Below are 24347 nucleotides of genomic sequence, written 5' to 3' on the forward strand. Positions count from 1 at the left end.
AGCTAAGTGTCTACTAGGTGCTTAATAAATATTAGTTCAATTAAATATCAAGGCAATTAGACATTTTCCTTCTTGTGAACTACTTGGCTCATCTGTAGATTAAATTATCTCAGATTTAGTTTTTGTTCTTCGGAATAATGACCTCCCAACTTGTGGCCAAAATAATGACCTTGTTCCAACTTGTGAACCTGCCTTTGAGGGTCAGTCAAAAGAACAGGATAACTCAGGATATCAGAAGAGTTGATTCTAACTACAAGGAGGGCCAGTGTAGGGAAGCATGATTAAGTTTCATCTGCTTGGCCCTTGGAAGGCTGAACTAGGGGCAAGGATAGGAACTGGAGAAGGCCAGATTTCTGATGTCATGGAAAGATTTCTGACAATTAGAGTCATCCAAAAGAGGAAAAGGTGGCCAGAGGAGGCAATGGGTGTCCTTTCACTAGGGGGATTCTAGCACAGCTGGCTACGTAATAGATGCTTGTTGACTGACTGACTAATCATTCTTTCCTGGTCTGAAGGAGTAGGGATGGATACCAACATGCTCCCCCACATATATGTGTAGGAAAGACTGTGTTTGAATGGGTCTCGAAGATCTCTAGTAATCCAGTCACCCAACCTAAAAACCTTAAAAGGCATCTGGACAAGTGTGCTACACTAACAAAGTCATAAATTTCTAGGTGAACTGTTACCGTCTTCCTCTGGTGAGGGTAGCTGGTATCTTCTATGGAGTCCTCAGATTTCACTTGATTCATCCTGTTTCTTCTTTCTTTGGCATTTTTGGAGGCTAGAGGCGACATTTCAAAGGAAAGAAGCGAGCTTGTGTCAATCCCCATGGCAGCCAGGACCTGCAAAAAAAAAAAAAAAAAGACATTGAGATCCTGGACCCAGAAGGTACCCATGTCATTTACAAGCATCATCATGAAATGCTTAGGAACCATGGTACTTTTATGCTCCGGGCTATTGTGCTCAAAACATTCTTTATTGGGAAAAGAAGCTTGTTAGGAAAGGCAAGGGCAGAGTGAAATAGTAGAGCACACCCACTGGAACAGAAGAACAAATTTCAGAAAGCTTACAAGGGACAGTGACCTTAGAAGCCGGCTAGTTCACCCCAGGTTATTGTTGGTTTTGTTTGTCCTTTATTCTCAAAAATAATCTTGATCTGCAAGTGAATTGGATTTGAGGGAGGGAGGACAGTGCATTGTCACCTGCCGCACTCTCCCCTCCAAAGCCATTTGGTTCAGGTGGACAGATACAGATCAGGATAGCTGGAGATGGCCCTGGATGCTGTAGGACACCTTGGCCTTTTCAAGTTAAGGTCTTTAATAGGTCTCAGTTTGATTAAGATAATTAAATTCCCATTCTGTGATTAAGGCTAGTAGGTATGAAAGAAATGAGGCAAAAATGGCCTTTTTTACCTGGCCAAAAAATGGAAATCAACCTGGAAAGAGAAGGCCTATATTTGAATAAGGAGGGAATGAGAGACATAGGAAGATGAGAGGAAAAAAGTAAAGGAAGAAAGGAGGGAAAGAAGGAAGCATGAAGGGAAGGCAGAAAAGAGAGAGAAAAAAGGAAGAAAAATGAAGGAATGAGAAAGAAAGGAAAGGAGGATAGGAAAGGGGAAAGAAGAAAGAAAGTAACAAGGAATAAAAAGAAGGATGGAGAGAAGGAGGGCTGGCTCACTAACCTCTTGCTCTTTCTTCAGCATTTCTAGGGCTTCCTGAAACTTCTTTTCCTTTGCTTCTACTTCAGCCATTGTGGCTTCATTCTGCTCTTCATAAGCCATGGTCACAACTGCCAGGATCAAATTGACCAGATAGAAGGATCCCAGAAAAATGACAAGCACGAAAAAAAGCATGTAAATTTTCCCAGATGCTCTCAAGGTCTGTTGAGGAAAGAGAGACAGAGGGAATTAGCCAGCTGTCCCCAGATCCCCCAGAATCTCTCTCAAAGACAGGTCTCCAGAATGCACTTTTATATTTAAACAAAGGAGATACATTATGCAGGGGAACCCCATTCTATATAGGGCAAGAATCCCTGCTGTCTCTCCTCTATTCACATATGGCCGAGACTGTGAGGGAGTCAAGATAAATTCAACCACAGCCTGAGCCAGAAGCTTGAGTTTCCAGAGAGTGAGCAGCAAAACCAAGGCCATCCAAAGGAAGCTAGAGACAATGTGATGGAGGCAGAAGGATGCTAATTGAGCATTGCCTTTAAAGTACACAGGAACCAAGGAATCTCACCAAAGGGATAAGTTTCCCATCAGTAAATGTGATGGGAGCTCCCATAGACCTTGGGGGTTTAACTTACCAATTTCTCCTTGAGTTCTTGGAGGTCCATTTTTAGACCTGTAATTTCATCAATCAGTCCTGATATTGAATATCTTTCAACTAGTCCTTAAAGCCTTAGATAATTACTGGGACATTACGAGATTAAATAACTTGCCCTGAGTCACCCAGCCAGTATATGTCAAAGGCAGGGTTTGAATCTAAACTTAGCTCCCTCTCCATTTGTTTTGCTGCCTTTCAACTCTCCAAAGACAACTCACAAATAAGGACCGACAACTCACAAATGAGGACTGAAGCCAGATTTGTCACTGAATTCTGCCAATGTAGAAAGAACCCCAGTTCCTAATGAACAGGAAAATGACACCCACTATTCTTTATATAAAATCTCCAGGAATGATTTTGGTCCCAGTCAAAGCTGGTCTGAAGGTTCAAACTATGGAAGAAGCTAAGTTTGATTTGGGGAACCTCTCTCAATTCTTCTTCCTCTGGACACCCAGGGTATTCCCATGTCCCTATGTCTGTGTGGGCCCCTCATATGATAACTCACCCAAACCTGCCTTCCTTGGACAGAGTAACTGACCCAGACCTACTTCTTGACATCAAAGTCAAACTAGCTCTCAAAGCTTTCATTTTTTCATTTCGCTTGAAACGGATCTGATAAACGAACTCAAGTCTAAGATATCAATAGCTGGTGCAACGAAATGTGTGCTGGACCTGGAGTTTGAGTCTTCTCTGCAGTGAATTTGAGGGGCTCCCTCACTTATGGTGTGGCACTGGGCTAGTCATTGCATGTTATGGCCTGAGGTTCCCTATCTGTAAAATGAGTCACTTGGTTTTCTGAAGATTCTTCCAGCTCTGAATCTATCGGCCTCTGATAGTTTCAGGGGTTACTTATCCTAGGAAAATTGACTTTTGAAGAAGAAATAATGCTCAAATCCAGCTTCCAACACAGGGCCTGGTCCTTGGTATGAATCTAATGAGCACTTGTTGAATATCAGTGAATGGTGGAACATTAGACATTGTATAGCGCCTAGTGGGAGAGGGTTTCCTGGTGTGATATCACCCACTGAAAGGCACAATCCCCACCTTCTAGAGCCAGTTTTGATCCAGCTTCTTGGGGCTTTAAAATCTTCCCTTGTGTCTGCTAACATCTTTCTTTACTTTTTTCACTTGGCTCTTATCTACAATTGACCCATTCAACAACTTTAGTTTTATGACCCTCAAGTCACTAGGACTCAGTTTTCTCATCTGTAAAATGGAGCTAAATAACAGTAGTTTCCGGTGAGAAAAGAATTTTGTAAACCTCAAGTTGCTAATGAAGCATAGACTTTTTCTTATTATTACCATGATTATATAATATATAATTCTGTAAACCTCATCTAAGAGGGTAAAATTGTACATAAATAAACTTAAAGATAAATTAGCTGGGGTCCCAAAAATACTTCATCAGTCACTGAATTAAGTCAGCACACTGTTCCCTGAATAATGATAATAATAATAATAATAATAATAATAATAATAATAATAGCAACAACAACAAGAATAATCACTAACATGTATATTCTACTTTAAGTTTGCCCAGTGCCTTTCAGATGTTATCTCATAGATGCTCATAGCCCTGGGCATGGGGGTGGAGGTGGAGACTATTATCAATCTTTTTTACAGTGAAGAAAACTGAAGCTGAGAATCTTGTTCAGGATTGTACTGCTAGCAAATGTCTGAGGTAGGATTCAAACTCAAATCTTCCTGATGCCAAGTCTCGTGCTCTCTCTACTGTGCTACCTTGATAATATCATAGCATACTGCATTTAGAACTGAGTGTGACCTGCTAATTTTATAGATGAGGAGACTAAAACTTGTGGAGGGAGAATAACCTGCTTTAGGGTCACACAGATAATAAATATAAGGGTCAGGATTTGAACCCAGACCCTGATTCCAAATCACTGCTCACTCTCCTTTTTGTACAATTTATGTAGGGCACTCTTCCCTTGGATGATCAATTTGTTTTCCATTCTGGAGATTAGATCATAAAGTACAATCAATAAAAGGGAAGAAGAAACAAGGACCACTTGTTGCACAATGCCGATCTTAACGATCTTAACTTGCTAGGATGCTTATGAAGTCAATCTTTCCACTTAAGCATTTTAAAGGTACAGAGACTGAAGAGTCTGCAAACCCTATGAGAGACCTGCTGGTAGAGCCGCTCCCAGTAATCTTGTGTCATCAAGCGGAACAGAGCCAGGAAAGCCAAGCCAAAGTTGTCAAAACTGGTGTAGTTATAGTCTGGATTGTTTCCTATCTTTAGGCAGAAATAGCCTTTGGGACAGCTCCTGTGGGGATAAATAAGATAGAAGGTGAGATTGGGAAGATGTGGTCCAAAGTTAGCATCAGGACAAAGAAACAAGAATAAGAGGCTGCATTTAAAGGAACCTTTCCAAAGAAAATCAAATAACCAGTTTTAAAAATGAAAAGGGTAAAATAAAAAAAATGAAAAGGGTGAACTTACCACCAATGAAGAGGAAATTAAAGCATTAATTAGGAGCTATTTTGTCCAACTATATGCCAATAAATTTAGTAATCTAAGTGAAATGAATGCTTATTTACAAAATATAGATTGCCCAGATTAACAAAGGAGGAAATAAATTACATAAATTGTCCCATTTTAGAAAAAGAACTTGAACAAGCTATTAATGAACTCTCTAAGAAAAAATCTGCAGGGCCAGATGGATTTACAAGTGAATTCTACCAAACATTTAAAGAAAAATTAATTCCAAGACTATACGAACTATTTGGGAAAATAGGGGAAGAAGGAGTTCTACCAAAGTCCTTTTATGATACAGATACCTAAGCCAGGTAGGGTCAAAACAGAAAAAGAAAATTATAGACCAATTTTTCTAATGAATATTAATACAAAAACCTTAAATAAAACACTTGCAAAGAGATTAAAGCGACTTTTCACCAGGATAAAATATTATAACCAAGTAGGATTTATACCAGGAATGCAGGGCTGGTTCAATATCAGGAAAATTATTAACATAACTGATTATATCAATAACCAACTAACAGAAATCAAATGATTATATCAATAAATGCAGAAAAAGCATTTGATAAAATACAGTACAATTGACAAAAATACGATACCCATTGCTAAAAACATTAGAGAACATAGGAGTAAATGGAGTTTTCCTTAAAATAATAAGTAGCATCTAACACCATTAGTAAGCATCATATGTAATAGGGACAAAGTAGAAGCATTCCCAAAAAGATCAGGGGTGAAATAAGTTTGCCCACTATCATCACTGCTATTCAATATTCCATTAGAAATGTTAGCTTTAGCATTAAAAGAAGAAAAAGAAACTTTAAAAAATTAGAGCAGGTAATGAGGGAAAAAATTATCACTCTTTGAAGATGATATGATGGTATATTAGCGAATGCCAGAAAATCAATTAAAAAACTACTAGAAACAATTAACAATTTTAGCAAAGTTTCAGGATACAAAATAAATCCACATAAATTATGAGCATTCCTATATATTATCAACAAATCCCAGCAGCTAGAGATAGAAAGAGGAATTCCATTTAAAATAACTTTGACTATTGTCTAAAATATTTGGGAGTCTATCTGCCAAGATAAATCCAAGAAAACACTTCACACAAATAAAGTTAGAGCTAACCAGTTAGAAGAATATCAAGTGCTCATGGGTAGGCTAAGGTAATATAATAAAAATGACAATTCTACCTAAATTAATCTATTTACCTAGTGCCATACCAATCAAACTGCCAAGAAATTACTTTATGGAGTTAGAAAAATTAATATCAAAATTCATCTGGAAAGAACAAAAGGTCAAGAATTTCAAGGGAATTAATGAAAAGTGCAAATGAAAGTGGCCTCATTGTACCAGACCTAAAACTATATTATAAAACAGCGGCTATCAAAATCATTTGACATTGACTAAGAAATAGATTAGTGGATTAGTGGAATAAGTTCACAAGATACTTCAGTCAATGACTATAGTAATCTAGAGTTTGATAAACCCCCGAACTCCAGCTTCTGGTATAAAAACTCACTATTTGACAAAAATTGCTGGAAAAATTGGAAAATAGTTTGGCCAAAACTAGGCATTGACTTAGCACCTTATACCAAAATAAGGTTGAAATGAGTTTGTGATTTAAATATATAGGGTGAAACTATAAGCAAATTAAGAGAATAAAGAGAATAAGATAAGTGGAGAAGGAAGGGATTTATGGCCAAAGAAAAACTAGAGAACATTATAAAAGGCAAAATGGATAATTTTTATTATATTAAATTTAAAAGGTTTTATACAAACAAAATCAATGCAGCTAAGATTAGAAGGGAAGGAGAAAACTGGGAATAAGTTTACATGTAAGAGTTCTGATAAAGGCCTCATTTCTAAAAATATATAAGGCCTCAAATTTGTAAGAGTACAAGTTATTCTCCAACTGATAAATGACCAAAAGATATGAACAACTTTCAGGTAAAAAAAAAATAAAGCCATTTCTAGTCATATGAAAAAATGCTCTAAATCACTATTGATTAGAGAAATGCAAATTAAGACAACTCTGAGGTACCACTTCATATCTCTAAGATTGACTAAGATGACAGGAAAAGATAATAATAAATGCTAAAAGGGATGTGGAAAAACTGGGTCACTAATTACATTATTGTTGGAGTTGTGAACTGATCCAACCATTCTGGAGAGCAATTTGGAACTATCAAATCGTTGCTATCAAACTGTGATCCAGCAATGTTTCTACTGGAGCTATATTCCAAAGAGATCATCAGAAAGGGAAAAGGATTCATAAGTGCAAAAATATTTCTAGCAGCCCTTTTTTTGTAGTGGCAAGGAACTGGAAACTAAGTAGATAGCTATCAGTTGGGGAACGGCTAGATAAGGTATAGTATATGATTGCAATGGAATATTATTGTTCTATAAGAAACATTCAGCAGGCTGACTTCAGAAAGCCCTGGAGAGAATGCTAAGTGGATACTAAGTGGAGTAGAATTAAAAGAACATTGTATACAGCAACAACAAGATTATATGATGATCAGCTGTGATGGACTTAACTCTTTTCAACAGTGAAATAATTCAGACCAATTCCAATAAAATTGTGATGGAAAGAACTATCTGAATCCAGAGAGAGGATTATGGGGATTGAAAGTGGATCACAACATAGTATTTTCACTGCTTTGTTGTTATAGTGGTTGTTTGCTTGTTTGGTTTTTTTTCTCTATATTTTTTTCCTTTTTTGATATGATTTTTCTTGTGCAGCATGATAAATGTGCTTGTTTAGAAGAATTGCATGTGTTTAATTTATATTGGATTTCTTGCTGTTTAGGGGAAGGGGATGGAGGGAGAAAAATATGGAAACAAAGTTTTGGAAGGGTGAATGTTAAAAAACCATATTTGCATGTATTTTGAAAAATAAAAAGCTATTATTTCAAAAAATAAAGGAAACTTTCCCATTGACCCTTTTCCTAAAGAAATGGTGATTCCCATGGTTCCTTTGCCAGGCTGTGTCTGCATACTGATAGCAGCTGCGTCAGTTTCATCATTTGTGAAACAGGGAAAATACTCTCCATACCATGTATTTCAAAGGGCTTTTTGATGCTCAAAGGAAATCAGCAATGCAAAACACTCTGTAACTCCTATGTCTCATATCTTATAATTAGAAGATCTATTCATTTTGGAAAAGCCACAGTGAGAAAGGGGTTAAAAACTTGAGATATGGACCAGAACTTGGACTTTTACCAAAGCTCATGAAGTCCAGACAGAAAGAAATGATGGCTATATACTGTTCCTCAGACCAGGGTTTGGGACAGTCATGGCAAAAGAAATGTTATTGTTTCTATTTTACTTTCAACTAGCGTTTCAAGCCAATCCTGGGGTGTTATGTGTACTATGCATTTGTGATTTTGGCTTGGTGGATAGAATTCTGAGTGTGATGTGATGTGTAAGGGGTGGAGTTAGTACAAGAACTTTGGGAAAGAAGAGACATTCTTATTTCTTCTGTAAGGGATAGATGTTATTCAAGGTTCTCTTCAAGGAGAGACACATGGAAAGAGAAAGATATTGGAAGTGGTCAGCATGTAGGGGCAGCTGATTCCTCAATCAGAACTAAAGTCATGTATACAAAGTCTGAAGTCATGTTTACAAAGTGGGCAAAATTTCCCAGACTTGACTTGAAACCTGGGTTACAAAAAAACCAGTGGGAATGCAGATGGTCCGACAGTCTCTCAACAAGGATGTCAGATGCCCAAGAATGCTTAGCTAAGATGACAGAGTCACTCACACCATCTTCTACTGATTCCCAGATAGTTCCATCAATAATATTCCAAACCATGCTCCAGTTTGGCTCAATCTCACTACCCTAAAGAGCTAGTAAATATTAGCTGTTTATTGTTAGTAGTAATAATGCTAGTTTCAAAGAAATTACTTTATTCCTACTGACTGAGCAGATCAAGGATCTCAAGCAATAATCTGCAGTCCCTCGTAAAAGACACCAGAATGGAAGCATAGAAACATTGTCTCTACCCAACTGGCTTCACTACTGCCTTAATTTTATATATATATTTACATATATTTATATTTATTTATATGTATATGTACATTTATATATATATATTTATATTATATATATATATATATATATATATATATATATATATATATATATATATTTGTCAGCAGTCACACCCTCAGACATCAATGCTATGTTTTGACCAAAGAAAAATCTTGTTTTCATTCTACATTTTTCCCTTTCCAGTAAAGAATTTGTAATTCTGCCAATTCCTTGAGACATATTTCCCTATATTTTATAAGCAGTATAAAGTGATACGTAACAGAGTTCCGGTACTTATTCCAACCATGTAGTACAATACATGTGCACGTACATACTATATTACATTCATCCCAGAACTGCCTCCAGCTCTCCAAACACTGACATGCTAGAGCAGATAATTAAGGTTCACAAAACATGTGACAGCATCTATGGAAGTCATTCATGAAGTACATTATGAGCACTCCAATAATAGGTACTGGTTGCTCGCATGAGTACCCACTCCTCCCATTTCTTCCAGTAAATTTGGTCATAGAACACAAACTAACCATCTATCCTGTGACTTCAAGTCATTGTACAGCCCACTATATTATTAGTTGGTACAGTGCTCAGCCTCCTCAGCCTGGAATCTCAGGCCTGAGCTGATTGTCAGTGTCTTCAAGCTCTAGCTATAAAGCTATGCTCTATAGCTATGTCCATAATCAGAGTATTAGGTCAGAAAGAGGCAGCCTTCCCTCCCTCTCCCCACTTCCTTGTGCCCGGATCTCAGCTCTCCTCTTGGACGATAAGCTCCTAGAAGGCAAGACCAAGGCCATAATCACGCCTCCAGCTCCTGTAATCCCACCTCAGGACCTTGCACATAGCATGGGTTCAAGACCCACCTGTTGAACAAAGAGCACATTGCTGCATGGCATATACTCACCCTACTTCGGAGCCATTGCCACAGAGAAGGTGATCTTTTGTGCCAGGCTTTAACATCAAGTAATCTATATGACATGGAAAGGAAGAAGATCAGATTTCAGGAAACTTCTGCCCACTCCTCCACTAACCCTTTAAGAGCTGAGGAATCCGCATTCTCCAGGGAATCTTTGGATGTGAACTGGACGGCACATCACAATGGCTATTACAGCTAATGAATTATTTGTGAATTTATGGTTGACATAGAACCTTCAAATGGAGATATCTGTAAAGTGCTTTGCCAGCCTGGAAGTGCTATTGTTATCATCAGTACAAAATGATCAGGGGATATAACCTATCCCCTGCACTTCGTGTAGTACAAAGAGGGCTCAGGTTGCAGTAGGAACGACTTAGATTCACATCCTGGCTCTGATAGTAGTGAAATGACTAGATATTTAATCTCTCCAAGCCTCATTTTTTTCGTCTGGAAAATGGGGACAATAGTGCTTATAAAGTGTATCCTATAGGGTTATTCTGAGGAGCATACACGATAAACCTCAAATTCTAGAAATGTGAATTATTGGTATTATTATAGGGCTGGAATCCACTCAGAAGGAGTATGAAGATATCAGCATATTTGAACAAGCTCACAAAAGAGGATGTTGTTGTCTGGGAACTTCGGACTACCCAGGGAAAAGCAGAGGGTAGCCGAAAGCTGAGGCTGGATTTGTATAAAGGGGCCAGATGTCCTACTTTGTGTTATAATCAAATTAGATGACACGGTGCAAACTTCACGCTTATGCACTGTGAGGTAGCTGTCCAAGGTCTGGACAATCCGCACCAGAGTCACGGAGTTTCAGGAGCTATCCAAGGTAGGCTTAGTGGGACACCTGCATTTTGCTGCTTGTTCATTGTCAATTGTTTTGTGAATGACTATTTCTAGACTAAGTAGATAATAAGTCAATGAGAATTGCACAGGCAACCATCTACAGCTTAGAGCCTAGGATCCTTTTTGTAGACATGACACTAGCCCCTAAATAGCCCTCTTCTAGCACTAGACTGCTCTATATGGGTGAAAATACAAAGTTTGGGCTTGTAATTCTTTTGCTTTCCATCTTCACCTCTATCTTCCTAGGCTTTCCCAAGTCCAAGGTAAAATCCCATCATCTACAAGATGCCTTTACATTGTCCCTTAATGTTAGTGTTTACCAATTCTACTGATTATCTCTAACCTATCTATATCATGTGTATCTAGTTTTTGGAAGCTTCTATAACTATCTTGTCTTCTTTGTACTTCAGCACATTACACAGAATCTGGCACAGAAGAAAAGTTTAATAAATGACTGTTTAGAGATGCTCTGAACCTGTTATCTGCTGCTTTTTTCTCTTTTCTCCTTTGCTTTCCAGGACTTTTCATCTCTTCCATATGACATACCTTCTCAGGCCCTCCAAATGCTAGAGACCTTGGCACCTGACTTTTCTTTGAGAGGAAGATAAGCTCCCTGAGGGCAGTGGCCATTCCCTGGTTTCTAACCAAGTACCATGCACACAACAGGTACTTTAAATGGAAATGCATTCATTAGGTATTTTCTACATGCAAATGTTTTATAAATGTTTGTTGATTTAAACTCCCTTGCTCATCATCATCAGCTTCCCTGTGAAAAGCAACCTCTCTGTCCTGAGCTGCCTGGATCTCTATCATTTCACCATTCCATCTCTACCCTCTACCTTCCCCATCCCACCTGACCATTAGGCACTGATACACCATTGACAGGCTTTCAAGTCTTGTCTGATGTATTGGAGAAGGACCCTATCTATTATTGGGTTTGGACTTGGATGAATTTTGATCAAGGTACCAGCTCACATGTGCAGCACCAATCAAGAATTAATTGTTTATTATGACATTCATTTATGTATAATCCACTCCTTCTCTTCCTCTCATTAATGATCAATATTGGATGAAAAGAAAGTCCAACACTATTCAGCCTATTTAACTACTTCACTTCAATCTAACTAGTCTATTAAATTCAGACTATGTGGCAAATACTATGCAAGGCACTGGGCCTACAGATAAAAGAATCAATAATGGCTGATTGCAAGGAGTTTATATTTTGTGGGATATTTGTTGAATGGCTTAATGAACAAATGAAAAAGTCATCCTTTCTCCCTGTCTGAGAACAGGAACCAGATTCTGCCCTTGATTCTCTTGCTTATCAGCTTTTTCTTCCATTTGGCTGCCATGGAACTTGATGTTTGAAGCTATCTGAGGATTTCTGTGCAGAAGCAGACACTGTGGAGTCCTGGATCTAAACATCTGGATTTAAATCCCTACTCTGCTACTGGCTTGTGACTTTGGACTCAGTTTCCCTGTCTGTGAAATGAGGGGGGCTGTACTTGGTCTTTTCTGCTGCATGCAGAGATCTCTGAGATGAGGAAAAGGGAAGGGGTATAAGTCATGGAGAGCCAGGGAGAGTTCATGCATTCTGATAATTTCAATTATTTCCCAGATAGCAAAGGGTCATTTTCAAAATTTATTCTATTTAAGAAGTTCATCTTCACTTGCCTCAATATATCACATTCCTCCCATTGCCATTTACCTAAAATTCATGTTGTCCTAGACTATGAGAGAAAGTTCTCTGACAGTCCTTAAGTTCATATGTTGAAAAGGAATTCTATTCTTTGGAAGTGTCCTTATTATAGGGTCCTAGAATATTGGATCTAATTAGATCTCAGGGATCATCCAGTCCATCCCCCCCCCCAAATACTGAGGCCAGGAGAGATGTTATGATATGTCTTTTGGTAGGGCCATATTTAGGGTCTGGAGCTCTGGAGAAAGCATAAGAGATGAGTAGAAGGAGCTCCCCTGAAATATGGCCATAATGGTTGTTGAGGAAATCTGGGAGAAAGGTCCTCAAACACACCAGATATTTCCTATAGAGCTAAAGAACTGGCCACAACTCCTCTGGAAGGGAAAACATCTCTATGGGACAATATTGTAGGTTTCCTATAAGTATTGGCAAATTGGGCCAATGACCCAGTTGTCCTGCCCTAGTTTATGGTTCTGCCCAACAGCTCTCTATCCTTCTTGTTGGACCTTATTTGTGACACTGAGGTAGTGTTTTAACAGTGATAAGAGCACCATGGTACTGATCATTAACTCTGTAAGACACAAGCACAAGGGGCTTTTAAATGCACAGCAGATTTACCAGAATCATTTTTGCAGAAATCCCATGTCTTGTTTTCACCGTAGGAATCACTGGTTGTGTTAAAAAACGTACAGTTCTTAGTGCATTTGTGCTTCAGATTCCCCTTAAAGAGCTGCAAGGCTACGAGGGCAAAGACGCTCAGGCAGAAGAGTGTCAGCACCATCACATCCGCCAGCTTCTTCACGGAGTGGATCAGGGCACCCACGATCACCTTTAAGCCTAGAGAGATCAAGGATCAACAGCTTAGAGGCCCCATTACAGGAAGAAAGCCAAAGCCTTTCCTACAACGCCGAAACTGTAACATGTGCTTCCAGGCTTTAACTGGGGGGGGAGGGGAGCGACTGGGATGATTCCTCAGGGAGCTGACATTTAGAGGGTGCTACTGCAGTGACACAAGGGAACATGGGACATGAAGAGCAAGAATAGTAAGTGCAAATAAGAAGATACTGAGCAGTATACTCCTAGAAGATATGATTCAGGCCAGCCTCCTCCTGGACCCACTGGGGAGCATCCCACATTTTAGGGTCTCTTCTTGCCATGCTGTTTTTGGTCTTTCACCCTTCTTGTATTTCTTGCTGTTTGCTCCAAGCACATTTTGTTACGAGCACCAACATGGCTCATTCTGGGTGTATGTATGTGCTTCCTACAACTATCTGAACAATATTAATACCTTGTGGCATTCCAGATTTAGGGTTCAAGATCAGGAGGGGTGTTGGTTGAGGGAACGAATATGGGAATTCTTTCATCTCTACTACAATTTTTTAAATGATGTCATTCAATCTTAATCATCAGCAAACTTCCATTTGGTTTCTCTCATTTGCCTCTTTCCTCATTGTCAACATGAGAATAGAGGTGCATAAGACCTTACCATGTACAGTAGGTAGCAGGGAGCATCCATTTATAGCAAAAAATTGATATTTATTTCATTTTTTCACTTCAGTGAACTTAATCATTCTCTGCTATTGGGAGAACAGTTTAGCACAGAACCCTGAGCTGGGAGTCAGTAATCCTGGCCATTTACCAAGCCAGACCTTGGGTAAATGAGTCATCTGGAAAATGAAGTACATGGTTCAGTTCAGTGGTTTTTAACCTGGGGTCATTGTTTTCTTATTTAAAAAAATTAATTACTGTATTTTAATAAAATTGATTTCCTTTGTGATCCTCTATATTTTATTTTATGTATCTGAAAACATTATTCTAACAGAGGACACAAAAAAGGTTAAGAATTTCTGAACTATATGATCTCTCAAATCGTCTGCAAGTCAAACATCTTCTCTGACTCTATGGAAAGTAGAAGGCAATGATGACCCATGATCTCAGAACCTAGAAAAGAGATTTTGGAGCAAGTTTTGGTCTCAGAGCTCTGCTTTGTCCCTGGAATATGAAGCTGTTCTTACCAGTGGAGGCTTTTCTATGGCTGAGCCCAAAGACTCTCTTAAGATGAGAGTGCCAAAGGAATTGTAATTTATTGAGATTTGGCCAGCATGGCAGCTGTATTTTTTTCAGGAAGGGAATAGTGGAACCTAAGTCTTAGCTAAGACTATACAAAATCCACAGCCCAAGATCCAAAGTCTCTGTATCTTGTGAGCCATCTATAGGACTACCAATCAAAGCAAACAATCATATTAAAAGCCATGTGAGAGCAAAGTGAGATCTAGGTCATCCCCCCTGAGTAGCTGGGGCTCTTCAAGGCCATGATCTATAGAGAATGAGCTTAAAAATCACTCTTCTTATCTAAAAACAAAAAACTCACTGGCACAAAAACCATCAAGCAGGAAAGCATGAAGGCAGGAGAGAAAGGACCATTTCTACATGGTCCCAGGACTATTTCCATATGAATTCTATTGATAATGAGGAGAATGAGGCAACAATAAGAAAAATAAGATTTGGGTGAGAGCATTTTAAAGTTAGCAACATGCTCCTCTTCCAGAATCCCATCTGATGAACAGATACTGCAGGTGAGGAAACTGAGGCTCAGTCTTGCTCATTTGATTCATAGCTATTGGCCAGGGTTTTGTCCATTGTGCTCTAATGTCTCTGAGAAAAGGAAGTTTCAACTTTAGGACTAAAAGAACAGCAGTACTCAGTCCACAAGCAGTCATCGAGAAGATGGTCCCGTCCTAAATCCTAAATCTGTACTGACAATTCTGATAAATTGAGGCAGGATGGCTTTAACACAGGGAATGTGCAGGGAAGCCATCCTGGGGAGAGGAAAGTCCTGATTGAGGGTAGACTTCCTTCCAATTCCTCTTCTCAGTTCCCCTCTAGCCTTTTACTGGCTCTGAGACTGTTTGTTCAGTGGTAGGAGGTGATCAAATTCCCAGTAAGAAAGTGAACAGTTTCCTCTAGATACTTAGATGCTTGCCTGACCAGCCATTCTATCTTCTTACCTGGGATCACAGAAACTGTTTTCAGAGCCCGGAATACTCTGAAAGTTCTTAGAGCTGAAACCCCACGTAGGTCTGTAACTTCAGCAATGTACCTGCCAGATAATCGCAATCAATCAGTCAATCAATAAACATTTATTAAATGGTTATTATGCTCCAGGAAACTCATGGTCTGTGGGAGGGAGATAACATGCAAACAGCTATATATCAGAGAGATGGACAAAATCGATGACAAGATGGAAGGAAGCCTTAGGGAAGTATTGGGCATCTAAAGGAGTCTGAGGAAGGTCTTCTGCAGAAGGTCATATTTGAACTCAGCCTAGAAGAAAGCAAGGGATGTTAAGAAGATGAGAAGAGAAGGGAGAGTCTTTTAGTACAGGGGACAATGGCTAGCACCAAGAAGACTAGAGATGGAGTGTCAGATCGAGGACCAGCAGGTGATCTAGAATGCTTTATATTGAAGAGAGTAAAATGTAAGGACATTGGAACATAGGAAGTGGCCAGCCTCCACACAACTGTGTTGATAATCCTGAGCAATGGGTCTGAACACAGAACTGGCCTGTTCAAGAGGCTTCAGTGCCTTCAGCCTACCTCTAATTTAAACACAGATGTGTTTAGTTTTTGTCTTTGTGTACCCAGTGGCACAAAATGTATAATTCCTTATACAGAGCTGGTGATTAATAAATGCTTGTTGAAATTTAATTTGATATGAGGAGCAATAAGGAGAAGGAAATGAGCACTTATTAAGTACCTACTATATGCCAATTATTCATATAGGAATATTAAAAATGTTTAGTTCATTTAAAGTAACGATAGGGGATTGAGCCCCTGGTGACTCTTTCGTTACTAATTCTCCATTACCTACTCAACATCCACTGCTATGCTAGGTGCTAGGAGATTCTTTTGATCCAGGTGCTTGGAGAGTTTCGTGACCCATCCTTGAAAGACTGGCCTTTTATATTTATTGAGTCCCATCTTTGCCTCTATCTTCCTGCGGGCCTATGTAATCTCATCCATGTGGGCAAACTTCCTTCCTCTTTTTCATCTTGTGTGGTTTCTGATAATACCCAGAGGAATAAGAAAAAATGCTGCATTTGTATGTGCCAAGGAACCTGGATTCAAATCCTGGCTTTACTCCTTACTACCTTTGGGCTTGTTTTCTCATCTAAAATGAAATGTCACACAATGTGTTCTCTGAGTCTCTTCCAATTCTGGATCTTTGATCTTATGAAACTAACACAGACTTTTATTTCTACATTCAGACCATTACTGTTATTCACTGACAGGAGGGATACTCCTAGTACAAAAAAAGTGCCTCTGTAATTTATTGTTTTAGGGAATTAGAGCACAAAGGGGTTTAAATAATTTGTCTGGGATCACATAGCCAGTATACACCAAAGGTAGGACTCTGTCCCTTCTTTACTCCAAAACTAATACAAAATACCATGCTGTCTCACAAATCAATGTCAAACCCTTAACTTCTCTCAACACACCCCTTTTGCCCCATTTTCTCTTTTTGTCATGTCCTTCATTCAATTATTTTCCATCATGTCCAATTCTTCATGACTTCATTTGGAATTTTATTGGCAAAGGTGCTGTAGTGATTTGCCATTTCCTTCTCTAGCTTATTTTACAGATGAAGAAACTAAGGCAAACAGGATTAAGTGACTTGCCCACGGTCACACAGGTAGTAAATGTCTGAGGCCAGATTTGATTTCAGATCTTCCTGACTCCAGGTCTGGTTCTCTCTATTCCCTAAGTCACCCAGCTGCTCCTTATCATGTCAGAGCAGCCTTTTTGAATAGAAAAAACTAAACCCTATGAATGACAAGAAAATCCCTTAATTATCATTCAATTAAAAAAAAAGATATTTAGTACTCTCTATAGGCCAGGTACTTTGTTAAATCTTGAGGTTACAATTACAGAAATGGAATAATCCCTGTCATGAAAGAGCTTAAATTTTCCTCCCAAAGTTTTGGTTCTATAACATGAGTTCACATTTGCACAAATGTGTGTGTGTGTATGTATGTATATGTGTATATATATATATATATATATATATATATATATATATATATATATATATATGTATGTGTGTATATATATATGTATGTGTGTATGTATATATATATTTGTGTATATATATATATATATGTATATGTATGTATATATGAATACTTACGCCAGGGAAATCACACAAAAATCCAGCCAATTCCATGGATCTCGAAGGTAGGTGAATTCATTCATACAAAATCCTCGAGCCAATATTTTTATTAAAGATTCAAATGTATAAATACCTGTGAAGACATACCTATGAAGGCAGAAAAATGCAGGATATTAAAGTTACAATAGGGGAACAATGATTGTTCATTTTTTCTCCTTTTTAAATCTTTAGGGATGAATTTCTAGCAAATGGAGAAGGGAAGAACATATTTGAATACAGATATTTCTAAAAACAACAACAAAAAATAGCAACACAAATAAGATTTTCAGAAAATAAATTGGAGGATAGAACCCAGATAGCAAAGTAGAGGAAACATTCAATTGAGCCCTTCCAATATTCTAAACAACTTTAGAATAATGCCTCAAATCAAATTTTGAGATGACAGAGATAACAAAAAGGTCAGAGTGGGACATTCTTCCAGTCCAACACAATTTAAGAAGTAAGAAGGAGAGATCAGTGATATAGAGGTGGAACCTGGCTCAGAGTTTATATGGTTGCACACCAGTAGTGAAACAAGGTAGTGGTAAAGAATTGTTTCAATGAGAGCAGCTTCAGGAACTCCTGAGAAAGTCATAAAGAGATCACAGGCACTGGATGCTGGGTTATATATTGTTTGGCATTCCTTTGCCATTCCACTTCTGGGTCAAGTTCAAGGATGGAGAAGAGCAATTTTGATCAAGAAGGAGGAGGGGCTCTGAAAAGCAGTATTATCTCCAATTTCAAGAAAGCAGAAGTCCTTGCTGGGCAAGAAGCAGAGCAGAGACCAGGAAAGCTATAGCTATATCTCTTCCACCACTATGGAAACATTGAAAACTTCTAAATTCACAGAATTAGCTGTAAAAACATCAATGTAGAAAAAATCTGAAGTTTATGATATCCTCCATGCTGAGAATTGAGCCCAACTTTGACATTGATTTACACCCAAGAAATAGGCTGGAAAAAAAATAAGGGAAAAACAAAAAAGAACCTGACCATAAAACTCTATGATGATGACAAAGAAGATGGAAGACACAAATTCAGAAGAATATAATGAAGTCAAAATAGCTACAAGCAAAACCTCAAAGGAAAAAATGTTTCTTGTACACAAGCCCAACAAAAATTATTGGAAGAGTCTTTAAAAAACCAGATAAGAATGGTAAAGGAAAAAATAGGCAAAGAAATAAGAGCAAGAAAAGAAAATGATAAAAAGAATTAATAGCTTGGTTTAAAAAAGGCAAAAAAATAGCACCTTAAAAATATCCAAGCTAATTGGTAAAATGGGGAAAAAAAAGATATACAAGTATTCATTTATGAAAATAACTCTTTAAGAATTAGAATTGAATGGGACAGCTGGATAAAGCACCAGCCCTGAAGTCTGGAGGACCTGAGTTCAAATCTAGCCTCAGACACTTAACACTTCTTAGCTGTGTGACCCTGGACAAATCATTTAACTCCAATTGCCTCATCAAGAAAAAAAGAATTAGAATTGAATGTGGGCACTAATGACTTCACAAGACATCAAGAAACAATAAAATAAAACTTAAAAATGAAAAAAGAGAAGAAAATGTGAACTATCTCAACAGAAAAACAACTGACTTGTAATAATTAAAGGGGAGATAATTTAAGAATTATTGGACTCTCTGAAAATCATGGATAACAAGAGACTAGATATATTTCAAGAAATTCTTTTAAAAATCCCAACTGATCTATATTCTAGAACCAGAGGCCAAAATGGAAGTTGAGAGAATCTATCAAAAAGATCCCAAAATAAAAACTACCAGGAAAATTATTTCTGAATTCCCTTGTAAAAAGAAAGAAAGAAAGAAACAAAATAATATAAACATCCATAAAGAAACAATTAAAACACTGGGAGGCACATAAGATTCAACAGCTACCATGTTAAATGAACAAATGGAATGTGATATTGCAGAAAGCAAAATAATTACAGAATTAAGAATAGCATATTCAGTGAGAGAAATAATTCATTTTGGATCCCTACTCTATTTCAATCAGTATTAAGCAATTTGATAGAATCATATCAAAGTTCTGTATATAAGATCCTTGAGCTGTGAGCTACAGATTAACTTGCTTAATTATAGGAACTTAACTAAAAGCCATCCACCCTTATTTTTCCTTGTGAAGATGACCAAGCCCAGCTTGTCAGAGGTGACAACTGTCCCAATCACATATGTAATAGGAGCAGGTGACCATGTCAGGTCACTGACTATGATGGCTTGTACCATTTTCTCCCAAATTAAGGGGAAACCTGTATGTGGAAACATTCTTTGCTTTACCCAACTTGTGACCCTGCTGACATATTGCTTATTCAGTGGAACTATTCTATATTTGGCATATCTGTTCCAGAATGACTGGACATCTAGCCCTGAAAAAAAAGGCCCTGGAAGGAGGTGACAACTCAGATTATGAGAAAGACCTGGAGGACATTTCATTTGAGTGGATCATGGACCCTTTAATAGAGTACCATTGGCTCAAACTTCTGCCTCAGTCTATTCCTATTGTGGATGGGATAATTTTAATCTCCACATCAGCAAAATTAAGTATAATCCTTCAAGGGAAAAAGTTAATAGTTAATGAAATAGAGTACTTTTAAGTATTTTTTATGAAAAGACCAGAGTTGAACGGAATATCCAAATTATTTTTCAAAAAGGTAAATGAATTAAAGGAGGAAATTAGGCAACAAAACTATACTAGTGGGGAACCTCAACTTTCCCCTTTAAGAAGTAGATAAATCTAATCATGAAAGAAGAAAGAAGTTAAGGAGATAATTAGAATCTTAGAAAAATTAAAATATGACAGAACTCTGGAGAAGACTATATGGAAATAGAAGGGAGTATATATTTTCCTCAGCAACACATGGCATCTTCATGAAAAATGACTATGTATTAGAGCATAAAAACTTCGCAGTCAAATGCAGAAAAGCAGAAATAGTAAGTGCATCCTTTTCAGACCACAATGTAATAAAATTACATTCAATAAAGGGCAGTTGGAGCAAAGATTAAAAATTAATTGGAAACTAAATAATCAAATCCTAAAGAATGAGTGAGTCAAAGAATAAATCAGAATTCATGAACAACTTCATTAAAGAGAATTACAACAACGAAACACATTAAACTATGATAGGATTCAGAAAAAGTAAAATTTAGGAGTATATTTATATTTTTAAATGTGTATATCAATAAAACACAGAAAGAGCAGATCAATGAATTGGCCATGCAACTAAAAAACACTAGAGAAACAACAAATTAAGAATTCCCAATGAGAGAAATGACTATTAATAACCAATAATTTAAGGAGATTAAAAGCTCTCCACTACTTCCAAAGTCCTGATTTTAAAAGTTCAGTCTCTTGAAGAATTATGATCATTATGATAATGAGATTTAATTAAGTCTCCTCAATCTTAGTCAAACCTCACTCAATCTTACAAGGAATTTATATAAGGTAAGGAAGCCCACTGTGTTTTGCTCAAGCTTGCAAGAAGCCAGATTTTTATTTTGTTTAGATAGCCCCAGACTGGAAGTGATCTGAATATTATCTCTATTAAAGAGTGACATGATACCACTCTCAGCATCTCACTGACCACCTATTTCTTTGAAGGGTATATAAACTGTGACCCCACTAGCATGATTATCTTTAGTCTAAGAGAGATGGCCAAGTGACCAAATAACATGTTGACCTTATTATTAAAATTACTAAGTTACCCAGAAACTGTCTCAAATCTTTTAATTGCCATAGAAATTAAATACCAAATTAAAAGCTCAGAAAACAAAAGATAAATTAATAAAATTGAAAGTTAAAAATGCATCAAACATATTTTAAAAGTTTAAAAACACATTGAAATCTGGTTCTACAAGAAAAAAGTAAGCCACTGGTTAATTTGATTTAAAAAAGAAGAAAATCAAATTACCAATATCAAAAATTAAAGGAGTGATTGTCCCACCAGTGAAGATGAAAGTCAAGAAATTATTAGGAGTTATTTTACCCAATTATAAGCCAGCAAAACCAATAATATAAGTAAAAGTGATGGATATTTACAAAAATATATACTGTCCAGATTAAAAGGAGAGAAAATTGAATACTTAAATAAACCAATCTTAGAAAAAGAAATAAAACAAGCCATCAATGAGGCTCCTAAGAAAAAATTTTCAACATTAGATGGATTTATAAATGAATTCTACTAAACATGTAAAAAACCAATCAATCACAATAAACTATTTTTTTAAAAAATAGGTAAAGTAGGAGTCCTATAAATTTTTTATGACACACTTATGGTTTTGATACCTAAACCAGGAAGAGCAAAAACAGAGAAAGAAAACTATAAACAAACTTCCTTAATGGATATGGTTACAATCCTAAAAAAAAAAAAAAATCCCAAAGCTCCAAAATATCATGAAGGGGTCTGTAAATATTTGCTAACAATTCATTTAAAAAGGATTTATCAAGTATATATTATATGTGAGGCATTATGTTAGATATTGGGGATGCAGAGAAAAATGAAATAGTCTTTGTCCTTAAAGAGCTTCTATTCTATGGGATGGTGAAGATGAGGAGGAGGAGGAGGAGGAGGAGGAGGAGGAGGAGGAGGAGGAGGAGGAGGAGGAGGAGGAGGAGGAAGAGGAGGAGGAGGAAGAGGAGGAGGAGGAGGAGGAAGAGGAGGAGGAGGAAGAGGAGGAGGAGAAGGAGGAAGAGGAGGAGGAGGAGAAGGAGGAGGAAGAGGAAGAGGAGGAGGAGGAAGAGGAGGAGGAGGAGGAGGAGGAAGAGGAGGAAGAGGAGGAGGGGGAGGAGGAGGAGAAGAATTTTTGAGATAGACTCAATAAAGTAGTAGGGGGAATAAGTAGTTTATAGAAGAGAACACTACCTTTTTGTTTTTAAATGTGTGTGCACATAAAATTTTTATTTCATCGAATATTTTTCAATTATATTTTTTAAAAATTTAACATTTAGAAAAAAATTTTGAGTTTCAAATTCTCTTTCTCCTTTCTGCTGAAGTCTCCCCCCACTCACTATAAGGCAAACCTTCCTGTTTTAACTGATTATTCTCAGGTGTGATAACAGTGAATAAAGAGCTGGCTTTAGAGACAAGGAGACCTGGATTCAAGATCCATCTTGTGTGACTGGGCAAAGAACTTTTTATTCATTTCTCCACAACTATAACTCAGTTATTTCTAAGGTATTAGACAAAATGTGCATATTAAATTTTTTGTGCTCTGAACCAAAGCCTTTCTTACTCCTTCATAGTTGTGACTTCAATTTCTTCTATAAGGAAATATGCAGAATATGTAGGTTGAGAACATTATCAACTAGTAAGTCTAGTGAGAAAACCAGCTAGGAGGGGAGGAAGTGAGAGTAAGATAAAGACAGAAAGAGACTTTATTGACAGGAGAGAGATCACTTAAAATTTTTATTAGGAATATTAAGGCAGATTCCATCCTTTGGGTCTTTCTAGGTAGACTCAGCTAACCATTGGGAGCTGCAATTTAATTCCTCCTTGGAGATGCTTAATGTGATCCTTGCAGCCCAAGCATGTGTTAAAGAGGCTTCTCTGCTTTTTACCTGAGCAGTGACTACATCAGCTACAGGGTAACTACCTTTGGGCCTGTTCCTATTTAAACATCATAAAAATTCTAATTAAATTGTTTCCAGGAGTTTTATTGCATTTATTACCTCAGATCCTCACTGTCTGCATATGACATGACTATGAAAGCTTCAGTTTTTTCAACTGTTTAATAAGGATAATAATACTTATGCGGGTACTTAAGGGATTTTGAGAGAAAAAAGCTGCCTTGTAAACCAGCCAGAAATGGGAATTATATTAATTTCCATGCCTAGATAAACAAACTCAGTAGAATGTAAGTAGACTACAAGCACACACACACGGTTTTTTCCTTTGTACTCTTATTACTTAGCAGAGTGATTGTTATGTGGGTGATGCTTCTTTTGGTTTACTCTGAGAATTTATTTAGATGCTAATTTTTTTACATTTCTAAGTTAAGAATTTTCAAAAGAGATAGAAGCAGATGATAGAGAACAGCCAGGAAGTTACTCAAGCTCTCCTCAGTCTCCCTCAAAACAATATTAAATCAAGTCTTTAATAAAAGACAGAAAAATTGAGTGAAACAATTTTCCAGCTCAAGATAACTTCAAAGGACTAAAGGAAAAGTCTATCTTATTTGGGTAAAAGAAGAGTGTAATCCAGTACAATCCAGGCAAGCCAGTGAGAGGCTCCTAGTCACAAGACAGATCAGCAGTCAAGGCTCCATAGTCCTGATTTCAGAAGGCCAATGGCACAGTAAGCTATCTCTGAGGTCTCCAGCCCTTGTAAACTGCTAGCCTTGGACCTCCTGGCACAACAGGCTAGAGGCTGCGCCACTCCAGAAAAGTGGGCAAAAGGCCCTGAGGCAAAAGCCAATGACCAGGCCTCTGACCCCTAGCACAACAAACTTGCTCCCTATACCTCAGGAGCAGAGCTCAACTTTAATAGTCACAAAATAGGCTGGAAATGTGGAGGGGGATCCCTGACCACAAAAAGCTGCTATGGAAATAGGGAAGATCAAAAATAAACTCAGAAGAGGACAACAATGTCAAAACATCTACAGCAGAAGCCTAAAAGATTATGAATTGGTCTGAGGCCCAAAAAGTCTTCTTGGATGACCCCAAAAAGGATTTTAAGAATCAAACAAGAGAAATGGAAGAAAAAGTTGGGGAAAGAAATGGAAGTGATAGAGAGATACACAGAAAGAAATGGGAAAAGTAGAATGAAGGGAAATACATAGTAA

General features: G+C 37.5%; 1 protein-coding gene across 1 annotated transcript in view; it reads right to left on the reverse strand.

Moving 5' to 3' along the window:
- SCN10A (sodium voltage-gated channel alpha subunit 10) overlaps positions 1-24347 on the reverse strand; it is a 90013-nt gene that overhangs the window by 59888 nt on the left and 5778 nt on the right. The window contains exons 4-10 of the mRNA XM_074289216.1: positions 17533-17661; positions 15354-15445; positions 12964-13182; positions 9783-9846; positions 4459-4612; positions 1682-1879; positions 687-842 (exon numbers count right to left, since the gene is read on the reverse strand). Coding sequence (XP_074145317.1) covers positions 687-842; positions 1682-1879; positions 4459-4612; positions 9783-9846; positions 12964-13182; positions 15354-15445; positions 17533-17661 — 1012 coding nt within the window. The remainder of the gene's footprint in view (positions 1-686; positions 843-1681; positions 1880-4458; positions 4613-9782; positions 9847-12963; positions 13183-15353; positions 15446-17532; positions 17662-24347) is intronic.

This window comes from Sminthopsis crassicaudata, chromosome 1 (genome assembly GCF_048593235.1).
Source record: "Sminthopsis crassicaudata isolate SCR6 chromosome 1, ASM4859323v1, whole genome shotgun sequence".
Lineage (NCBI taxonomy): Eukaryota > Metazoa > Chordata > Mammalia > Dasyuromorphia > Dasyuridae > Sminthopsis > Sminthopsis crassicaudata.